Source organism: Rhinoraja longicauda, chromosome 1, assembly GCF_053455715.1.
Source record: "Rhinoraja longicauda isolate Sanriku21f chromosome 1, sRhiLon1.1, whole genome shotgun sequence".
Lineage (NCBI taxonomy): Eukaryota > Metazoa > Chordata > Chondrichthyes > Rajiformes > Arhynchobatidae > Rhinoraja > Rhinoraja longicauda.
This window is the reverse complement of record NC_135953.1, coordinates 116,963,484-116,984,583: the sequence shown is the minus strand read 5'-3', so window position 1 is coordinate 116,984,583 and position 21,100 is coordinate 116,963,484. Positions and strand designations below refer to the sequence as shown.

The window sequence follows — 21,100 nt, the reverse complement described above, 5'->3', positions numbered from 1 at the left end:
TTTTAAGGCAGTTTACACTTAATGTACTGGCCATCAAATATGATTATTTATTCAGATTGAAGGGCTAGTCTGGTCAAATGATGCCTTCTGTGGTTCGAATCCTCAATCAAGTACATTTTGTATTTTGGGAGCAAGGCATTCGTCTAAACAATTATTATGGAATTACATTTTTCAAGAAATCATTTAATCTTTTATGCACCAGCTGAAGGAAATTGATATGGACAATTTATTTTAGTCTGAGTATCTCCAAAAAGGGATGTGATTAAACTAGAGAGGATGCAGAAAATATTCACAAGTATGGAGCTTGGATTGGAGGGCTTCAATTATAAGGAGAGATTGAAAAGGTTGGATCTGTTTTCCCGGGCCTGGGAATGAAGGAACCTGAGAAATGATGCAATGGTGTATAATATTGTGTATAAAATTATGAGTGGTTGCTATCCATGAGGGCACAGGTTTAAAGTGAGAGGGAGGAGATGGAAAGAGGTAAATCTTTAATACAATGAATAGTGGTATCTGGAATGAGCTGCCAGAGAAGTAGGTGGAGGCAGGAACAGTAACAACATTTAAGAGGTAAAGAGACATGTCCTTGAATGAGCCAGGCATAGAGTGATGATGGAATGAATGCACACCAGTGGGATTAGTACAGATAGTTATGAAAGTCAGCATAGATGAATGGCTCGTTTCTATGCCATACAACTCCAGGACTTCAAGAAAACATTTGCTGCTCCTGCTCAAGGGGCTTTATAAGCATTTTGTGCAGGCAGAAGGAAAGTGTGTTGTGTACTAACTGCTCAAGATTGTTGTACTGCAGATTTACTAAACTGGGGAGGAATTACGGAATGTTCCTTGCAAAACTTTTTTTCCGGGTACTGATGGCAGGGAAGCAAGATCGATCAACGTTGGACCATGGTTGATGTAGGATATAAACTGACTGTTTGGCTCAACTAGGCCATGTCAATGTTTTCTTTTCAACCAAGTCAATTCCTGCTATTCCTTATATCTAGCAGCATCAAACTCAATTCCCTTTCCTCTTGGCAACTTTATCAAGTGCAGCTGTTATATTGTCTTCAATTACTCTTTGTTTGCAAATTCCATATCTCAATCATAGGGTAAAGCTTTTTACCCCCCTAAATTCCTTATTTAATTTCAGACTGGCCCTCATATTTGATGCCCTCTAGTTATGATCCACCCAATAAGTGGAAATGTTCTGCAACCACACCTAGCAAAACCTTTCACGATGTTAAAGATTTATTTTAGTCATCACATAACTTGTTCCAATGTTCGCCAATCAGAAATCTTCGATTAACAGTGAGGTTCACTACCTTGTGAAATCCAAGTTTAAAATGTTCAAGTCAGGTGATCCAAGCCAATACAGGAAATCTAGGTACAAGTGGCACGCAGTCATCAGCGATGAGCCAAGAGACAATTCCGGATAAGCTGGAATCCCAGGCTAACCACACAAACCCCTGACAATTGTGGCAAGGCTTGCATGTTATAACAAGCTACAAAATGGAGTCTGGCAGAAATTGCTGGCACATTGCTAACCTCCCCAATTACTTCAATGCTTGTTCTGAATGGAAGGGCAATGGATGACAACCTATCCTGACAGCCTTGGGGAGGAGGGGGCCGGGGGGGTGCATCTGTACTCAGTCACCATTGCATATGTAAAATTATCCTAATGAGAATGACCCAGCAAAAAGCGACTGGCCTGGATGGTGTCATCAAAACCTGTGCAGACCACCTAGCAGGAGTATGTGCAGACATCTTCAAACTCTCCCTACTCCAGTCTGTAGTTCTCACATGCTTCAAGATCATGATTATCCCCATGCCAAAGAAGATAGCTTGTCCTAATGATTACCGTATAGTTGCTCTGACATCCATCATCATGAAGTGTTTTGAGAGGTTAGTCATAGTGCACGTCAACAATTCACGTACTTCTACAACAGGACTAGCTAGCCTGTATACTCAGCCCTGAAATATGGATATCCACATCAGACTTATTTATTGACTACAACTCTGCCTTCAAAATCATACTTCTAACCAAACTCCTGAACCTGATTCAGCTAACTGTTTACCCCCCCCCAGTGGTGGAGTTGCTGCCTTACAGCTCTTGCAGTGCCTGAGTCCCGGGTTCGATCCCAACCACAGGTGCTGTCTGTACGGAATGTGTACATTCTCCCTGTGACCATGTGGGTTTTCTCCAAGATCCAGTTTCCTCCCACACACCAAAGACTACAGGTTTGTAGGTTAATTGGCTTGGCATAAATGTAAATTGTCCATCGTGTAGGATAGTGTTAATGTGCGGGGATCACTGGTTGGCGCAGATTCTGTAGGTCGAAGGGCCTGTTTCAGCATTGTATCTCTAAACTAAACTAAATTGGATTCTTGATTTCCGGACTCAGACCAAATCAATAACGATAGGCAACAAAACATCCTCCTCAATAATTCTCAGCACCGATGCCCTGCAAAGCTGCATTATCAGTCCCTATCCATACTCATGACTGTGCGGTCCAATTGTGCTTTAACTCCATTTAACTTGGTGAGACCACACTTTAAGAACTGCGCAGTTCTGGTCGTACAGCTAAAGGATGTTATGTTGGAAAGGGTGCACAGAAATTCACTAGGATGTTACCTTGGCTTGTGTTATAGGGAGAAGTTGGATAGGCTGGGATATTTTTGGTTGGAGTGTTGGAGGCTGTGGGTTGACCTTGTTAAAGTGTATAAGATCATGAGGGGAATGAATAAAGTGAACAGTCTTTTTCCCAGGGTAGAGGATTCTAAAACTAAACAGTATTGACATAAGGTGAAAGGGACCGCAATGGCAACTTTTTTTCCAAAAGTCCATACCTGGAATGAGCTGCCAACGAAGCCCTAGAAGCAAATAAAATTATGACTTTTCAAAAATAATTGGACAGATATGGATAGGAAGGGTTTAGAGGAATATGATCCAAATGCAGGCAATTGGGACTAGGCCAGTATGCCAACTTGGTTGATGTGGACAAAGTGGGCCAAAGGGCCTCTTTCTGTGCTGTTTAGCTCTCTGACTCTATTGCACACGATACCGCATAATGGGCCAGATCTCAAATAATGATGAGACAAAGTACAGGAAAAAGAAAGAAAACTCAATAGCATGGTGTAAAGGCAACAAACCATTCTGTCATTGTCGGCAAAATGAAGGAAATTGTCAATGATTTCAGGTTGCATTGAAGCAGGCTGGTGCACACAACCTAGTCTATCAATGGTCTGAAGTGGAGCTGGTCAAGTGCTTCAAGTTCCTAGCCATATATCACCAACTGGTTTTCCTGGTCCAACCACATTGAGACTATGGCCAAGAAAGCACACTAATGCTTCTATTTCCTTAGAAGGCTTAGGAAATCCAGCATGTCTTCAATGACTTTATTTTACTCTGAGAACCTTTGATTTCCAAAATTTAAATATTTCAAATGATAATTAACCCACTGTTCCTTCTACCAAATGGGTAGAAAAGGTGTGGTAAACAATCTCAATTGTTAATGTAAATTCTGAACAGCCATAGTCTCTGTCTGCACTGCTTATGGAACACTACTACCCACTCTCTTTACTCACGATCTCTACTTCTCCCTATTCCAATCTATTTCTCTCCAACTCTGCATTACCCAACCTTATTATTTAGCTATGGAATCTTTAGAAAATCTTGATACATTACCATTGTTTATACTTTACTGTTATCTCTTTAAAAAACCCAATAAAGTTGATCATACAAAAACTGCAAGTTGAATGATAAATTTCAATCAGATATTGGCACAAATTACTTTAAGATATTGGCTCATAAATCTTGGATGTAATAATGTAAAGGGTGGTCACGGTGGCGGAGTGGGAGAGTTGCTGCCTTACAGCGAATGCAGTGCTGGAGACCTGGGTTCAATCCCGATTATGGGTGCTGTCTGTACGGAGTTTGTACGTTCTCCCCCTGACTTGAGTAGGGTTTCTCTGAGATCTTCGGTTCCCTCCCACACTCCAAAGACATACAGGTTTGTAGGTTAATTGGCTTGGTGAATGTAAAAATTGTCGCTAGTGGGTGTAGGATAGTGTTAATATGCAGGGATCGCTGGTTGGTGCGGACCCGGTGGGCCGAAGGGCCTGTTTCAGCGCTGTATCTCTAAACTAAACTAAATAATGCTAATTTAATTTAACATTTACATTATGACTGACATTTTGATGAACTCATTAAAATACAAATGGTAGTACTGCTTCATATTATGAGTAATAATCGTTATGTGTGATTTACAATATGTGAAAAGGGTGCTTCTGACAAGGTATTTATTTAGGTACAAGGCCTGTGCTGGAAATCTATGAACATAAACATCATATAGTAATTCATTCAAGGTTTAATGATAAAATCTTTGATGGGCTCCAACATTTTTATGCATATAGACATTTTTTGTAAATACAAATGTTAGTAATTTTTAGTACATTTACAGTTTGTAAGCACTTTATAAGTGATGAAACAAGTTATATACAATATAATCACATTCCCGAGATAAGGTTGTGGTTATGTTACTGAAATGATGTAGGTAGCTTTTAGAGATGGATGTTTGACACAGATTGGTTCCCATTATAAACAGATGATCTTAAAAAAAAGTATGCACTCTCCCAAAATGCCAACAAAATGCAAAAAAAGAAACCATCCATAGCTTCAAATAGAATTTGGTTCTGAAAGTAATACAAAATTTACATTTCTTGCAAATAAATCAAAACATATTTCTGAAATAGAACAGATGTTTTGCAAAAAGATTCTCAATCACAGGTATGCTAGAATTATGGCAAGAAATACATTTCAGTAAAAAAGATATGAGCCATCTCACTACCATAACACCAATTTAATTATACTCTGGATCAGTGACAAGGAATGCAAGACTCTACCCTGCAGAAATCTGCATTCTGCGCTGTTCAATGTTAAAATCATATCTGTAAACCACAGAGAGAATTAAAGTCTCAACCTGCCACAGTTACCAACTCAACAAGTATTAAGTACATGTAGTGCACACCTCTTCCCCTGTGGTAGTCATTTTGGTAAACACATTGTAGAATAAGAAAACATTGGCCTTTATTGTTCAATACTGGCAAGGAATGTGGGATTCTGTTTTTTATTTGCATCTAGTTATTGATCGTGGTGATCTAAAGGCCACTGCCAGCAATGTTGCAAGAGAGATGTTTAACAATGTATTATTAGTTCTATTGTAACTACCATTGTTAAGTCTATAAAGTGTCAAAGAATGCCTCATCTAACTTAGCTTAAATAACCTGGACTTTTAATTAAAAAAATTAGAAAATTAGTTCAGCTAAAACATACTTTACAGATTGGATATTTCCATGATTCAGACTAGAATTAAAAGTGAAGTTATTTTCTATATAAGAAATCAACTTCCGAGCGCAGATTCCTCCAGTAACTAATAGCTTCTCATGTACCAAAGTAACAATTACCATTGGCATTTAAAAACTACATTAACCCATTAGAGTGCTTAAAACTAACATACAGTGTCAAAGATGGCCTTCACAGCATGTGACAGCATGGACTTAATTACAGCTTTTGACGACTCCAAAATTTTCCCCTTTTTGATGATGTATGCTGCTTGTATGTAAAATCTCAAGTCACTTGATAAATTCACCGATGGCTCATTCAAGTTAGAGCATGCTGGCTAGAATGCTGTGAGTGGCAGGAATAAGAAGGCATCTCAACATGTCATGATGTTCAGTTAAATGACACCATCAAGTCACTTTGCACTTTTAATTGGAGTTTCTGACTCAGTAGATTGTCTTTCATCTGTCCATGCTTTTCTGGTATTCTTCAGTGCGAGTGTTCGCTCTTGGTCCACCAATACATAATCTACTTTTTCATCTGCTGCTACTGTACCTGTACCATTGCTTTTCTGAAAATCAAGAAACAAAAGAACTTGTAAAGGGTTCAGTATTATTCAGTTCGTTGTCCAAAACAAGGCTGGTATTGGCTGAGTATATTGCATTTCCAACAGTGACAAAGATTTATCACATTTCCCAAATTTTAGTAACACAGAACCCACACCCGAGTAGATATAAAATCACAGATTTTGTATAATAAAGTCAATTCAAAACTAAGGACTGGTCTTACACTGTAATAGCCAAGAAATGTATCTGTGCATTACCAAAGAAAAACAATGCCAGGACAAAATTTATGAACTCTAATGGTGCTTTGGTATTCAGCTCACCCAAATAACACCAGTAGAATGTAATGCCCAAACTTTGTTTCTGGTGAGATTACATTAGGCTGAACCTAAATTGGTTTTCTCACAGAGAAAAAAATAACTTAATGATGAAGACTCAACTGGAAAGCTATTTAAAAGAGTCATGCATGCCTCTCTGCAGTTACACAGGGAGGCTGCCACACAACTAGCAAATAAACCTTAAACGGTCTGACTCAAGCTGGGATTCCAATAATATTACAGTGGTTTCAATAGGTTCACCTTAAAATTTAGTGGCCAGAAGAAAACCTGTAAAAAGATAAATACTGTAGCTCCCAATTCATCAGGTCAGAAATGAATGGAAGACTCCAAGAATATAGATAAAAGGTGGTACCAATCATGGAAGTCACTAGGAAAGTATCTCAAAGGGCAGCAATGCCCTCTATAAATATCTGGGTTTTATTTAAAAAAACTAGACCAAGTGGACCTGTTGGGCCCAAACCTCTCCTGCATTGGTGCAGCACCCTCTCCTCCTTCCCTCACCTCTCCCCCTTCCGTCTCCCCTTCTACCCCCCTCCCCCTTCGCCCCTTCTCCTCCCCCCTACCTCTCCCCCCCCGCTCCATCCCCCTCAACCCCCTTTATCCTCCTTCCTCCTTCCCCCCTCCCTCCCTATGAGATAGATTTAAACTTTAAAATGTTAGTAACTTTAAAAATATAACACTGATTTCAATTAAACCTTTTCCATTAGCACCAAAGGGACGACGGTGAGTAAGGTGGGCCTAAAATAGTTGCTATTCTGTACCGTTTTGGCTGTAGTTCAGGAACAAACAAACAAACCAACGAGAGTTTTAGTATATAGATATCTGTCACTGCAGACAAATGGCCCTTCCATGTGTGAAGGCAAAATCAAACTGATCAAAAATGTGTTTTCAAGGGAGCCCGCTATCATGACTTTGTGAGCAGCATTAACAAATGTCATTTTTTATAAAGTGTTAGAAAGTTTGTTAAATGCAAGAAGAATGATGCAGACAAATTTATAGACTTGCATCTCTTCAATGCTTCATCTCCAGGTGGATTGAGGGTTTAAAATGTTAGGACTATTTCAGGGTTAGTTCCTAAAATCACAGGCAATTCTACATATTTTATTGAAAAATTGTGAGTGTTGCAATTGTTTTTAATTGCTACCTCATACAACTGTCAGCTGGATTATTATTATTTTGTAGTAAACTCTTTGACTGGATAGCACGCAAACAAAAGCTTTTCCCTGTACCTTGGTATATTTGACAATAGTAAACTAAACTAAAAAAAACTTCAAACTCTACACAGATCAGATTACGAATTCTCACCATTCGTACCTTTCGTGGAGGTGTTGATTTTCCAGAATCTAGATCCAGGTCTAAGTACTCAACTTGTTGTTTGTCACTTTTAGATCTTGTTAAACTGCTTCCTCCATCACTACATTGTAGTATTCCTTGTTTTATGGTCTGCAAAGGTCCGACAGGAATAAATCCAACATTATCATGGGAACAAGAAGACACCGTCTCCCCCCCCCTCCCCCCGAGCAAAATGTTATAAAACATCCTAAAAAGTTAACATTACCTTGTTTATAAAATTATAAGAATGATTGATAATCTAGAAAAACATTACTACTATCAGATTAAACATAAAGCAATGGTCCTGACCCAATGCGCGCCTATCCTTGCCCTCCAGAAATGCTGCCTGACCTGCTGAGTTACTCCAGCTCTGTGTCTTTTTTTGTAAACCATCATCTGCAGTTCCTTGTGACCACAGGGCACATCTCTCCATAAACCATCACCTTAAAGTCTTTTTACTATTTGTATGTTCTCATCCCCACGCAGTTCACCTCCTTTGATTCTCTCCGGATCTTTACGGAATACTCGTTTCTACCTCCCAGTACTAACCCGTGAGTTTGTACGAGAAAGATTCCCTTCCTTTAAAATAGATAGATTAAAGTATTGTCTACATTGATGTAAACAATTCAGGCTGAAATGACCAAATTGGGAACAGTGGTTGGTGCATTATAACTAATAAATCATCTCAATAATAATCATAAGGTTATTGAACATTATCCTCTATGTGACCTAACGGAGTGCTCAGGTGTAGTTGACCAGAAAGAATACTATACACAAAATCTTTTCATGAAAAGTACTGTAAGGTTGTTAAATAAAAAGCAGCTGCTTACAGATATAAAAGCTGTTGTCCCCATATCTACCACCTCACCTCTTCTGTCCATTCCCTTCCTGATACTTCCCGTTCAATGGGTGTGATAGGGACAGTGCAATAGAAGGATTCTTCACTAAAAATGAAGAAACAGGAAGAAAGGAAATGTAAAACTTAAAAAAGGTGAAACCAGAGCAAGCAGAAAGCTTCAAAAGAATAAACACACAAAGCAAGGTCATGAAGCAGAACAGCATAGACCCTGAGAAAGAGAGTGAAAGTAAAACAACAGAAATAACTCTGGAAAAGGTAGCAGGAGTTTTGTTGCCCTAAAAGAAGCAATAGTAAAAGTGAGTAGCTTCTAGAAGAAATCCTAAAGAATCAAAGAAAGAAGGCTTAAAAAGGACAAAACCAACGTGAGAAATCCCACATATTAATGAGGAGTGTTTCTAAATTCATTATTCCAAACTGAACATTTTGGGACATAATGACATTCAATCATTGAGGCAAAGATTGCTTTTGAACCACTTGTTCTAGATACAAATACAGCATTAACACAAGCAACCAACATTCTACCTCAAAGCCATTCAGTGAAAATATACACCTGTTTTTAATAACCTGGTTGCTAATGAGAAGATTCACGTCTGAGAAACATTGTCTGAGTTGCTCTTGCAAATTCCAATTGTGAATGCAACTAATACTCTGTACCTTCAGGGCACTTGTATTCCCAGTTTCTCTGCTGAACCTGAAACATGATATTACTACAATAAAATGGATGAATCTGAAGGTTACATACTGGATCATCTGTGGAGGGAGCAGACTCCATGGCCACGTAGTTCTCCTCACTGTCCTCCTGTGAATCAGTGCTGGAAGCAGTGCTGTGAACGGAGGCTGGTCGGGGATTGACAGGAAACCTGGAGTGGCTGATTCTTAGGAATTATCAGGGGAGGAAAAAAAGCAACAGTCCAAATAGTTACACCTTATGTTCCTCCCATATAAAAGCTCACCATTTATATAGAAACACTATGTGCACATCAATTTTTAAGTTGGTGAGGTAGAGGATGAATTGATGACATGACTAAATCAGAAATTATATTAAATTCATGACAATGTAAAAGTTAATGAATAAAATAAATTATGTAAAATAATGTTAATTTGTCTAATTGATTTGACATGCTATAAAGAACTTCAAATTAAATTTTCAAGTGAAACAGCTTGGACAATTAGGATTAAAGATAACCTCAGGTAAAATGATGCAGAGTAGCAATAAATATCAGGAACCATGGCAAAAACTTGAATTGTTGAAGCTATGCTTAATATTATTTAAAAAGTTTAAATTAATCTGCTTCTCAATGTTTGGTTTACTTTTAATGAACACTAGGCAATGGTTATAGTAAAACTATGAAAATGAAATTGTAGAATAAGAACTAAACTGTTTTACTCTCCCTAGAACACATATTCATATTATAATCAAAATGATATGTGTGAACCACTTGTAGCTCAGTGCCATCAAGGAAAGGGTTTTTGGTTTAAATCTTACTTCTGGGGCTTTGAGAGGAAACAAAAACTGAGGTTGACACGTCAGTACAGTATGGAGGGACTGGTGTAAGGTGGCATCTTTCAGAAATCTGATCTGCCCTTTCAGGTAAGTGTAAAAAATTAATTTGGTGCTATTGTAAATTAAGGAAGGGTACCTTTCTCCTGTGATAGGAAAAAAAACCTGCAGATGCTGGTTTAGATCAAAGGTAGACACAAAATGCTGGAGTAACTCAGTGGGTCAGGCAGCATGTCTGGAGAAAAGGAATGGGTGACTTTTCGGGTCGAGACCCTTCTTCAGACTGATGTCAGGGGAGGGGGCGGGACAAAGGTAGGATGTAGTCAGAGACAGGAAGACAGGTGGGAGAACTGGGAAGGGGGAGGGGATAGAGAGGGAAAGCAGGGAATATCTGAAGTTAGAGAAGTCAATGTTCATACCGCTGGGGTGTAAACTACCCAAGCAAAATATGAGGTGCTGTTCCTCCAATTTGCGCTGGGCTTCACTCTGACAATGGAGGAGGCCCAGGACAGAAAGGTCAGATTTGGAATGGGAGGGGGACTTGAAGTGCTGAGCCACTGGGAGATCAGGTTGTTAAGACGGAATGAGCGGCGATGTTGATCGAAACAATCGCCGAGCCTGCGCTTGGCCTCACCGATGTAGAGAAGTTGACATCAGGTTGGATAAGGTTGGAGGAAGTGCAGGTGAACCTCTGCCTCACCTGGAAAGACTGTTTGGGTCCTTGGATGGAGTCGAGGGATGAGGTAAAGGGACAGGTGTTGCATCTCCTGCAGTTGCAGGGGAAAGTACCTGGGGAGTGGCTGGTTTAGATGGGAAGGGACGAGTGGACCAGGGAGTTATGGAGGGAACGGTCTCTGCGGAACGCAGAAAGGGGTGGAGATGGGAAGATGTGACCAGTCGTGGGATCCCATTGGAGGTGGCGGAAATGTTGGAGGATAATTTGACTTATGCGAAGGCTGATGGGGTGGAAGGAGAGGACAAGGGGGACTCTGTCCTTGTTACGAATGGGGGGAGGGGGAGCAGGAGCAGAGCTGCGGCATATGGAGGAGACCCTAGTGAGAGCCTCATCTATAATGGAAGAGGGGAACCCCTATTTCCTAAAGAATGAGGACATCTCCGATGCCCTGGTATGGAACACCTCATTCTGGGCGCAGATGCGGCATAGACGGAGGAATTGAGAGTAGGAGATAGAATTGTTATATAAAACAGGATTGGAAGAAGTGTAGTCAAGATAGCTATCTTGCGAGACCAAGCGCAGGCTCGACAATCGTTTCGCTCAACACCTCCGCTCAGTCCGTCTTAACCAACCTAATCTCCCGGTGGCTCAGCACTTCAACTCCCCCTCCCATTCCCAATCTGACATTTCTGTCCTGGGCCTCCTCCATTGTCAGAGCGAGGCCCAGCACAAATTGGAGGAACAGCACCTCATATTTCATTTGGGCAGTTTACACCCCAACAGTATGAACATTGACTTCCCTAAATTCAGATAGTCCCTGCTTTCCATCTCTATCCCCTCCCCCTTCCCAGGTCTCCCACCAGTTTACCTGTCTCCAACTACACCCTATCTTTGTCCCGCCCTCTCCCCTGACATCAGTCTAAAAAAGGGTCTCAACCCAAAACGTCACCCGTTCCTTCTCTCCAGAGATGCTGCCTGACCCACTGAGATACTCCAGCATTTTGTGTCTACCTTTCTCCGGTGATAGATCAAAAAGTAAAAAGACTAAAAGTGTAAGACTTTGTGGCCATTGAATAAATGCCAAATGGTTTGGCACAATCGTTGCACCCTCACATGATTCAAGATCTAGTACAAAGGCTTGAACACAACTTCAGGTAGGAGGATTGAGGGAGTGCAATGCAATGGGATTTATGCTGATAACATGTCCTCTGAAGAGGATAGTTCTCAGTTAGTGCTGCCCCAAATCTATCCCTCAACCAACATCACAAAAATATACAACTTGGTTATTTCTTTCACTACTGTTGTTATCTGGCTGAATTAATTGTTAAAACAGTGGATAACACATCAAGACGTTACAATTTCATTGCGTGTGAACTGCTATGGAATATCATGAATGGTACAATATCAAATGCAAGTTCTTTCATTCAATTTAATACAATTTTTTTTTTCTTTTTCAAATTTCCATTGTCAATTACTATTAGATAAAATTTGTTGAGCTATAAAACACTGTTCATACTATTCAACCCCCCAACAAAAAATAACTGCTTTTATAAACGTTATTAAAAATTCAGAAAGTAGAACCTTGTTTTTTGCATTGAGGATATGGAAATCCCCAGTAACATATATCACTGAATGATGAGGTACAGCTCTTCGCTTGGTGGTCAATCCTAATGCTCTCCTGAACAAATAAATGTGTTTTCATCTGATTGTGCTAGTAGACCACCTGGTGGCCAGCACAAGCATTACAGGACAAGAGCCTAGCTGCCTATTCTCGATCTCAACAGGTGATGTACAATTAAACGAGGAGAAGCAAGCAAAAGGATCCGAAGATTTTTTTTAAAAATCGCAACGATCAGAGAAATATTCAATAATACTTCTATATCCTAACCAACAATATACATGTTGCACATTCCACAAAGTCAACAACAAATTATAAAATAAGCTTGTGCATTGCAATAGAAACTAATATTATGAAAACATCCCATTAGATTCACATATTTCTTACTTAATACTTTTAGTTTATTCGCTAAATTGTGATTCTGCAGAAATTGCAGATTCTCAAATATTCAGGCTTTACTATTATTTATTTTTGCCATCAGCAGGAAGTACTATCCTATTTATCTACTATTTACCTTATTTATTGTCTTTGACTATGGTCTAGACAGCTGGTCCAGTAAAGGAAACATGAAGACAGCATAGGCAGGGTAGAGAATGGAAGGAAATGGGTGTGGAGGGGCCGATCTACCACATCAGGGGGTTAGCGACTATCAGCCACTATTCATATAGTGGCCAGATTGGTGGAAGGCCTTATCCACCAAACCCGCCAACAATTCATTGTCAAAGACAGCCCCTTGTCAAGCCACAGGGTGGAATCGTCTCGCCTGACAACACCCCCTCGCACTACTCAAGGATTGAGCTTTGCAGATGTTGTTTTGGTAGAAATGGGCAGCTGAATGGCTCAGTGGTGAGAGACCATGTGGTAGAGAGAATTTAGTGAATGGTACCCAAAATATGAAACAGCAAGCCAAAAGTATATTGGGCCACCAATTGAATGGAGATATGGGGTCCTAATTCATTTTTCAATTTAAAAAAAAGATTTTTGAAATAAATGTTCATACTAAAGTTCATTTTTATTTCCTTTCCTCAGCTGTATATTTTTAGAGGGGGGTTGTATGTCATTCCCCACCCCCAGTAGTTCTACAAGCTCAAAGCATGTTGATGGATGCAGAAAGTAACTGCAACTTATTGGCAGAGAGGAGGTGGACACCAGACTGCAAGATCAAGCCCAAAGGATTTACATCTCATTTGGAATTTAAATTCTGCCTTGATAAATTTCAGTCTCACAGGCCAGACTTCCAACTAATTACATTTCTTAAAGTACAAGTATTTAGTGTTGATAAATGATTCGATGGTTTCCAAAAATTCCCAAATGGATCCCAAGTAACCAGTCTTTCTGCCATTTTCTCCAAGGTCTGTTTACTCAGTGCCATCCACCACATCTTCAACCAGTTAGTCGAGGTGCTTGAAGCAAAACAAAAATGCTAATTTCCTTGCTATCAATGCCCAAATTGACTAGTGGATGTGACATTTTTTTTAAAAACACACCCATTTTCAATTGTAGACTTCAAAATCCATTGGTATAGTTACATTTAAGGTTTACTTTTACAAACAATCTAAGCTAAACAGAATGGAGAAACAGATTTAGTGGAATCTAATATTAAGACTAAGTTTGCAAAACTAATTATTGTGACAAAAGACCTCATAATGAATACCAAGTGCTATTTTGAAATTAACCAACTTTTGCTTATTGAAAAAACTACTTTCATATAATGCATCTCAAAACGGAATGCTTTGTCAAAAATCAACAAATATATGTGGATTCATAAGATTTAATTAAACTGTTGGCTTTATTTAACTAAATTAAAAGAACATGGAGTTCTGTAAAAGATGGCAAGAAGGTTTTATGCATCCAATCTAAACGATTAGACACTTCAGAACCTGGACTCAGTAAGAGTTTAACTTGTTTTGGTACAATATGCTGAACAATGAGCTCCGAAGGGCTAGGAAACAAGTTCTGGCCTGCACAGATTACATTCTTTCAGCTGAAACAAAATCAATACCATAAATACACTTAAGTATTTGTTTTGTTGCAGCAATGCAAGGTCTTGCTTCTGCAGAAGTGGGTGCGGACCAGTAAACCACGGTCATTTACAGTCTGTACCGAGTTTATCCCACAGATCTCAATTAAGGGATTAGTTTATAATATTATAGGATAAATTACATTTTGTAAAATACAAGATCTACATGAAGGGACAGGTAGTTTATACCCTTTCAGCGAAAAGAACAAAACCATGATTTACGACATGACAATATACTTGGCTTAAGCTAAAAAAAAAAGAAAATACAAGTTTACTTACTTATATAATCAAATATATCTATTAAATAAGCTGAGTGTACTTCATTTATCAAATAACCTGAGAGTATTTCATTTTATCTCTCATGGTGAAATAGCACTGTGCAAGAGAATAGATATGCTGATCCAAAGCCAGAGACTTGAAATATTAATAACTTCTCTCTGCAAAGATGCTCCTGACTTGCTGAGTAATTCCAGCCATTTATTCATATAGCTATTTTGTCAGCAACTTTGCAATACGATTTCTTATATTGGCAATCAAGATGGGCTATTGACAGTGAAAACTAAGTTTTGAATTATATTGGATCATAGAGCTAAATAGAGGATAAACTATAGACCAACGGAACAAGATATTTGTTTTCTGAGATGAAATAGAGCAAGTCAGGAGACAGTGCTCATGGAGTGAATAAGATGAGTACTGGCAGGAGAGGATACAAGTCTCTGGTGGTTTGTCACCATGGCAATATATTCTTAATAGGGATCTTTGTTTTTTAAAGTCAGCATGAAGTCAGAGATCTCCTCTTATATTATTCTGAAGTTCAAAACCATTAAAAATTGCAAGCAAGCACACAAGTGGTCGGGAGTGCAATTCCTTCCAGGCCGACCTTATCCAAAGTTTGCTGAACAAATGCAATGATAAAATAAGCTACATTTAACAGAAAATAAGTTGTGACTTACTCTCTAGTAAAGGTTTTGGTCACTGGTGATCGGACTGGAGCTAATTCCTGCATTTCTTCAAATTCAGGTAAAGGTTTAATTTCCAGTGGAGCAGGTTTAACTGTGGTATAAAAAGTGCACATGAGTATATCTTTTATATAAAAAGTAAGGCGTTTGCTGAGTATTAGCATTTTCTTAAAACATACAAATGTTAAACAGTTCAGATGGAACATTTGCTATATCTCAAAAAGAAAACTTTAAAACTGAACGCAGTTACTAAGTAACTAACACTGCAGGTAGATGTAAACGAGCATTACTGAGTTCTTACAAAATACTCAAAATTAATACAGCAGTCTGATGATTTTTACATTTTATTATAGTTTCAACTGTGTTTTTCAACGCTTTTCAACTCTTAGTGATTATCATGACTAGAAAAACATCTGGCATCACACAGGATGCAGTTAATTCTCACAGAGAGAAAAACAGATAATGGGATGCTCCAATCCAAATCTCCTTTCCCACTCCTTCCTCACAAAAAAGTCCTGTTACAAAAATGTCATCAAATCTCTTGTTTAAACATCAGTCTTTCTTCAGTTAAGCAAGTCTGTCTACAAGGATATTTCATGATTTGGCTGCACTAGGTCAAAATACATTGCATTTGTGCCCCCATTCTTCTGATCAAGGAATTTCGAGTCAGAGTTATGTAACACAGAAACAGGTCCCTCAGCCCAATTTATCCCTGCCGACCAACATGTTCCATCTAAGCTTGTCCCTACTTGCCCGGTTTTGATCTATATCCCTCCATTCCTTTACATGTTCCTGTCCAAATGTCTTTCAAATATTATTATTGTACACACTACCTCTTCTGGCAGCTTGTTGCATATGCCCACCAACCTCTGTATGAAAAAGTTGTCCTTGGGCTCCTATTAAAACTCCCCTCACCTTCAAAATATATCCTCTAGTTCTTCATTTCCTTTTCCTGGGAAATAGACTCTGCATTCACTCTATCTATTCCCCTCACAATTTTATACATCACTATAAGATCACCCTCCGCCTTCCACGCTCCAAGGATTTTACATGCCTATACAATTGTACATTTTAATTTGAGAGCCCAGAAAACAGTAGACATTACACATCTGAATTTCTAAAGCATACCAGCCAACAAAACCTCTTTCCAACTGCAAAGATTCAAGATCTGCTTCCTGATATCAACCACACAATCAAATTAAAAATAATCCTTGGAGTTTGACAAACATCTTTTTTGAAACTATTGAACGACAGTAATGTTAAAGTTGACAGACACATACCAAATTTTCTTTGTGATGGAAATCAATTATACAACATTTTGAAATCTTCAATCTGCAATTTAATCTCTTTCCCCTTCTCTAGTCCTCCATTTTCCAAATATTTATGAAGCAAATTCAATGAAAACTATTTACATTTGAGGTTTATAAAATATGCATACTCTCTCCCCCCCCCATGTTATAATACATTACTTAACACTACGCTGAAGGCTAAACTAACAGTATTCTAAAAAATACTCTGTAGTTGTAATTTCCTGTGCCTTTTCTGCATTCCCGTATTTGGTCAGTAGAGGTCACACTAAACTAACTTTCAGTCCTGTGTTTCTCAGAGTATGAACCCAGAGTTTCTCAGAGTCCTTAAATAGAAGACCATTAAAGTTGTCAGTCAATTCTGTTTTGAAGGTTTAACTGAATCACTAGCAAAAAAATCAAAATAATTTAAATAGAAACAACAGCACCCAGGTAAGCAGTTAAAATGCAACTATTACATTAATGTAGAAAATTCTGAATCAGAAGCAACAAGTAGATTCTGTGACTCATTCAGGAATTATTTAGTGAGCCAATGAAGATTAAAAAAAAGTAGAAAACAAGCCTAAAATGCAAACAGAGTTACCATAATTACAGATCAACAAAGCAAAATGTAACATGTTGATGGAATGGTTAATATTATTTTATGGATCAATTTTAATGTATGGGCTATTACTGAAAATTTAGTCAATTAAAAGTTTCAAGCGATCTAAATATAGCATGCTGAACATTACCTACCCTTGTGACGTCTTGGAGTAAAGTCACCTATGGTTTGAGTATCAGTTCGTTCTAAAACAGGTTTAGATCTTAATATTTTTGGACTTTGACCTAATTGATGAGAAAAGAAGACTCTTCGGTTACAATATTTCTTCAGTAACCTGGCCGTGCAACATTGGACTTCAGCATGGCCAGTTAGCAAGTGCAAGTATTAACTAGCTGAGCAAAAGCGATGAATATAGCTCTGGCCGACCATCATGGTGCTCATCATGCTCATGCTTGAGGCTTAAAGCATTATTTACTGTTTAGACAGAGGAGCAAAAAGCTACAGCATGCTACAGCAGCATAAAGTGTAGAAAAAACAGGCATTTGCACAAGTGTCAAAATGTTCTCTGGTATTACCAAGTAATCAATAGGTTCTCCCCAGATCATTATAACCACCAAGCACAAAAGCCACACAGCCTTCCATCTATTTTATTTTTGGGATATCACATAACCTGGGTTAGAGATAACCTGCTTTCTGATACTTTAGACTATGGCACCAGATCAACATCTCCAGCTGCTGCACAGAGATGTGTGCTCCAACCTTAAGAGCCTGTCCCACTTAGGCGATTTTTTAGGCGACTGCCGGCGACTGTCAAAGTCGTAGCAGATCGCCAAAATTTTCTTTTACCCTACGACAATCACCACAACAATGCCGAGTCAGGTCGATACAAGTTACTTTTTTTGTGAAACTAGCACCTGGTTAAGAGATTACACCGTCTTCGGAAACACCGCAAAATTCCCACGCTTAACAATACTTCTCCGGCGTCCTAATTTTTGCTGAAATTACTGACAAGTCTGTAAGTAATTGAGAGTTTTGAAATATAACATCTTGCCCGGGTTATTTGAAAACCAAGCTTCACGGTAACAAGGCATAAACTGGATTGACTTCCAGTTTCCTAATAGCTGTATTAGGACATTTAATTTTAAATGTGGTTAAATGGATTTTTGTGCGGAGTGTGGGCATTCTTTAGAAATGTACGGGAGATGCAATTCTGGTTTCTGGGTTGCATATCTGGGTTGGGAGCCTACTTTAAAAGTAATCGCTGATGGCCATAAACCTCACGAAATTCCCACGCATATCTGACCGTCAAACTGTCGCCTCCAATCTACCTGTCAAATGTCCTGACGGTAAATAAATTGGTTAAACACAAGTATTTTATGGTATCTTCAAATGACTTTACTTAATTTAATATTACGTGCTTCTAAATGCATCTGTGACAACCTAGCAAACCTGGGGACAGCATGCGACAGCGCCCGCAATAAGCTACGATACCTGGCGACAAGCCAGCTGTCGTCGAGAAATTTCTATCTGGAAAATATTTCAGCGACGCGCCGAGATCCGCTACAATTCTTTGAAGACTCCTCACGATCATGCCCGCGACACCCCAGCGAACGTTCGGCGACAGGCTAGTCGCTGGCAGTCGCTTTAAAATCGCCTAAGTGGGATAGGCGCTTTACTGTCTCTATCCAAGCTGTTGCAGTGCAATTACAATTACAACAATGCTCACGTACATTGTTTCCAGAAAGAAATGGACAAATGCTGTTTAGCTTATTACAAGACCATTAGAATTTCAATCAGCAGCAAGTGACGGAAAGTTTATTGTCAGCTCTTTGTTTTTGCCCATAACATGCTCAGTGAAACTCTCTTTTGGTTTCACCAAGGGCATTCAGTTCAATTTCTCACGATAACTATTTGTCCAAACACAAACTGACAGCCAAGTTTCAGAAATGAGCTTTAAACTAATGGCATCATGAGGAAATTGTTGGAGGTCGATCTTCCAGTGTGGATGCCACTGTGGGAATTCTTCAGGGCAATGTATTAATTCAACAACTGCGACTGATGATGCAGTTGAACTTTCTCCCTTCATGCAATCAGAAATACATAATGGAGATGCAAGTAACTACAGCTGCAGAAAATCCATAATGTTTGGTTCTATTCACATCTTGCAAGAAAGTGAATCACCCATGCCTGTACGCAGCAAGGCAATATTCATGCAGAGGCTGATAAGTGGCAATGTGCACACCACTTAAGTGCCAGTTAAAGTCATCTGCAATAACGGAAGTTTAATCAACAATACACAACATTGTACAGCATTCTTATTGTCGAGAATTCCTGAGGATACTGACCAGAAACACTTATTCAAATGGACAGTCATTTAAATGCTCTCACAAAACAAAATTGTGAAGCAAACACAAATAGTCAGTACTTATGCAGTGAGGAGCAAGGTAACTATTTCCCCAAACGATTCTCTTGCCCATACATGCAAACCACAACCTCCACTACTATAGAGGAGGAAAGGGCAGCAAACACATAGGGACAACATCTGATGATTCTCCATCAAACTGCACATCCAATATACTTGGAAGACTGTTCCTTCATTGTTGCTAGGCCCAAATCTTGGAATAATGTCAGGTCAACAATAACACACCGGTCAAACTGACCTCCTTCCATTGATTCCATTTACATATCACGCTGCCTCGACAACGCCATCAGCATTATCAAGGACAAGTCTCACCCTGACCATTCCCTCTTCTCCCCTCTCCCATCAGGCAAGAGGAAAGAAAATGTACACCTCCAGATTCAAGGATAGTTTCTTTCCAGCTGTTATCGAGCAACTGAACCATCCCACCAACAGCTAGAGAGCAATCCTGAGCTACTAACTCCCTCATTGGAGGCCTTCAGACTATCTTTAATCAGACTTTAGTGGATTTTATCTTGCACTAAACATTATTCCTTTTATCATATATCTGTACACTCTGGATGGCTCGATTGTCATGATGTATTGCCTTTCAGCTGACTGGTTAGTACGCAACAAAAGCTTTTCAACGTATCTCGGTACACGTGGCAATAAACTAAACTAAACTAATACCACGGGAGCACCTTCACTGAAAGGACTGTAGTGGCTCAAGATAGTGGGGTATCTAGGGATGGGCATTAAATTCAAACCTTGACAATGGTCTAAATAATAAAGAAAGCTGATGTTAAGGAAACTGAAAAAAAAACTACAGAACCAAATATATATTTTTCTTGTTATTCAGGAACAAAACTTTGCAATTATTCTTAAGAAATGCTGTGGACACTTTACGTTACGACCAGTTGTATGTTCAGGGCTTTTGTTTGAGTTTCACTAATTGCAATGTTCAGAAGCATTTTTGCGTTATCTTGACATCGCTTTGATTTTGCTTGTGGTTTGGTGTTGCACACAAGAACAGATTTATAAAATGATGACATGAAGAGGCCAAATCTTGACTGGTGACGATACTGGAGTCAGTGAACAACTTCAGATATTTCTTCATGATTATTTTTTAAACAGCATTTTAGATTTCCTCATTGCCAGTTTAAATACCATTTTAGTTATTTTTAGATCATTTCAAGTCCACTTAAAAGCTCTACTATTTCCTTTGGATTTTGTTCATCTCCTCATTCATTCTATTAACAATGCAAATTATGTTTTAGTTCATGGGTGTGAATGATCAGTTTAGAAGCCAATTCTCAGTGGTTTTATTTCCACAGAAATAAACAGCAGGTCCACTGCTGTTTGATATTTATATCAATGATTTGGATGTGAATGTAGGTGGCATCGTTAGTGAGTTTGCTGATGAGACTAAAATTGGTGGTATAATACACTGAATGTTATCTACAATTACAACAGGATCTTCTTGATCAACTGGGCTAGTGGGGTGAGGAGTAGTAAATTAAGTTTTATTCAGATATATATGAGGTATTGTAAAGGTTTGGATTTTGGCAGGCTAAATCAGGCAGGACTTAACAAAAAATGGTATGGCCCTGGGGAGTGTTGTAGAACAGTAAGAAAAGGAGTGATGTACCT

General features: G+C 38.9%; 1 protein-coding gene across 6 annotated transcripts in view; it reads right to left on the bottom strand.

Moving 5' to 3' along the window:
- Window positions 1-4,366: 4,366 nt before the first annotated feature.
- The window catches only part of gab1 (GRB2-associated binding protein 1), a 165,936-nt gene continuing 149,202 nt past the window's right edge, over window positions 4,367-21,100 (bottom strand). For 3 of the 6 annotated variants that reach the window (XM_078405050.1, XM_078405086.1, XM_078405077.1), the window contains 5 exons: window positions 17,247-17,336; window positions 15,199-15,298; window positions 9,173-9,305; window positions 7,545-7,682; window positions 4,367-5,909 (listed from right to left, as the gene is read on the bottom strand). In XM_078405050.1, coding sequence (XP_078261176.1) covers window positions 5,754-5,909; window positions 7,545-7,682; window positions 9,173-9,305; window positions 15,199-15,298; window positions 17,247-17,336 — 617 coding nt within the window. In that variant the 3' untranslated portion in view covers window positions 4,367-5,753. The remainder of the gene's footprint in view (window positions 5,910-7,544; window positions 7,683-9,172; window positions 9,306-15,198; window positions 15,299-17,246; window positions 17,337-21,100) is intronic. The other 3 variants (XM_078405058.1, XM_078405068.1, XM_078405094.1) reach the window with 3 other exon arrangements.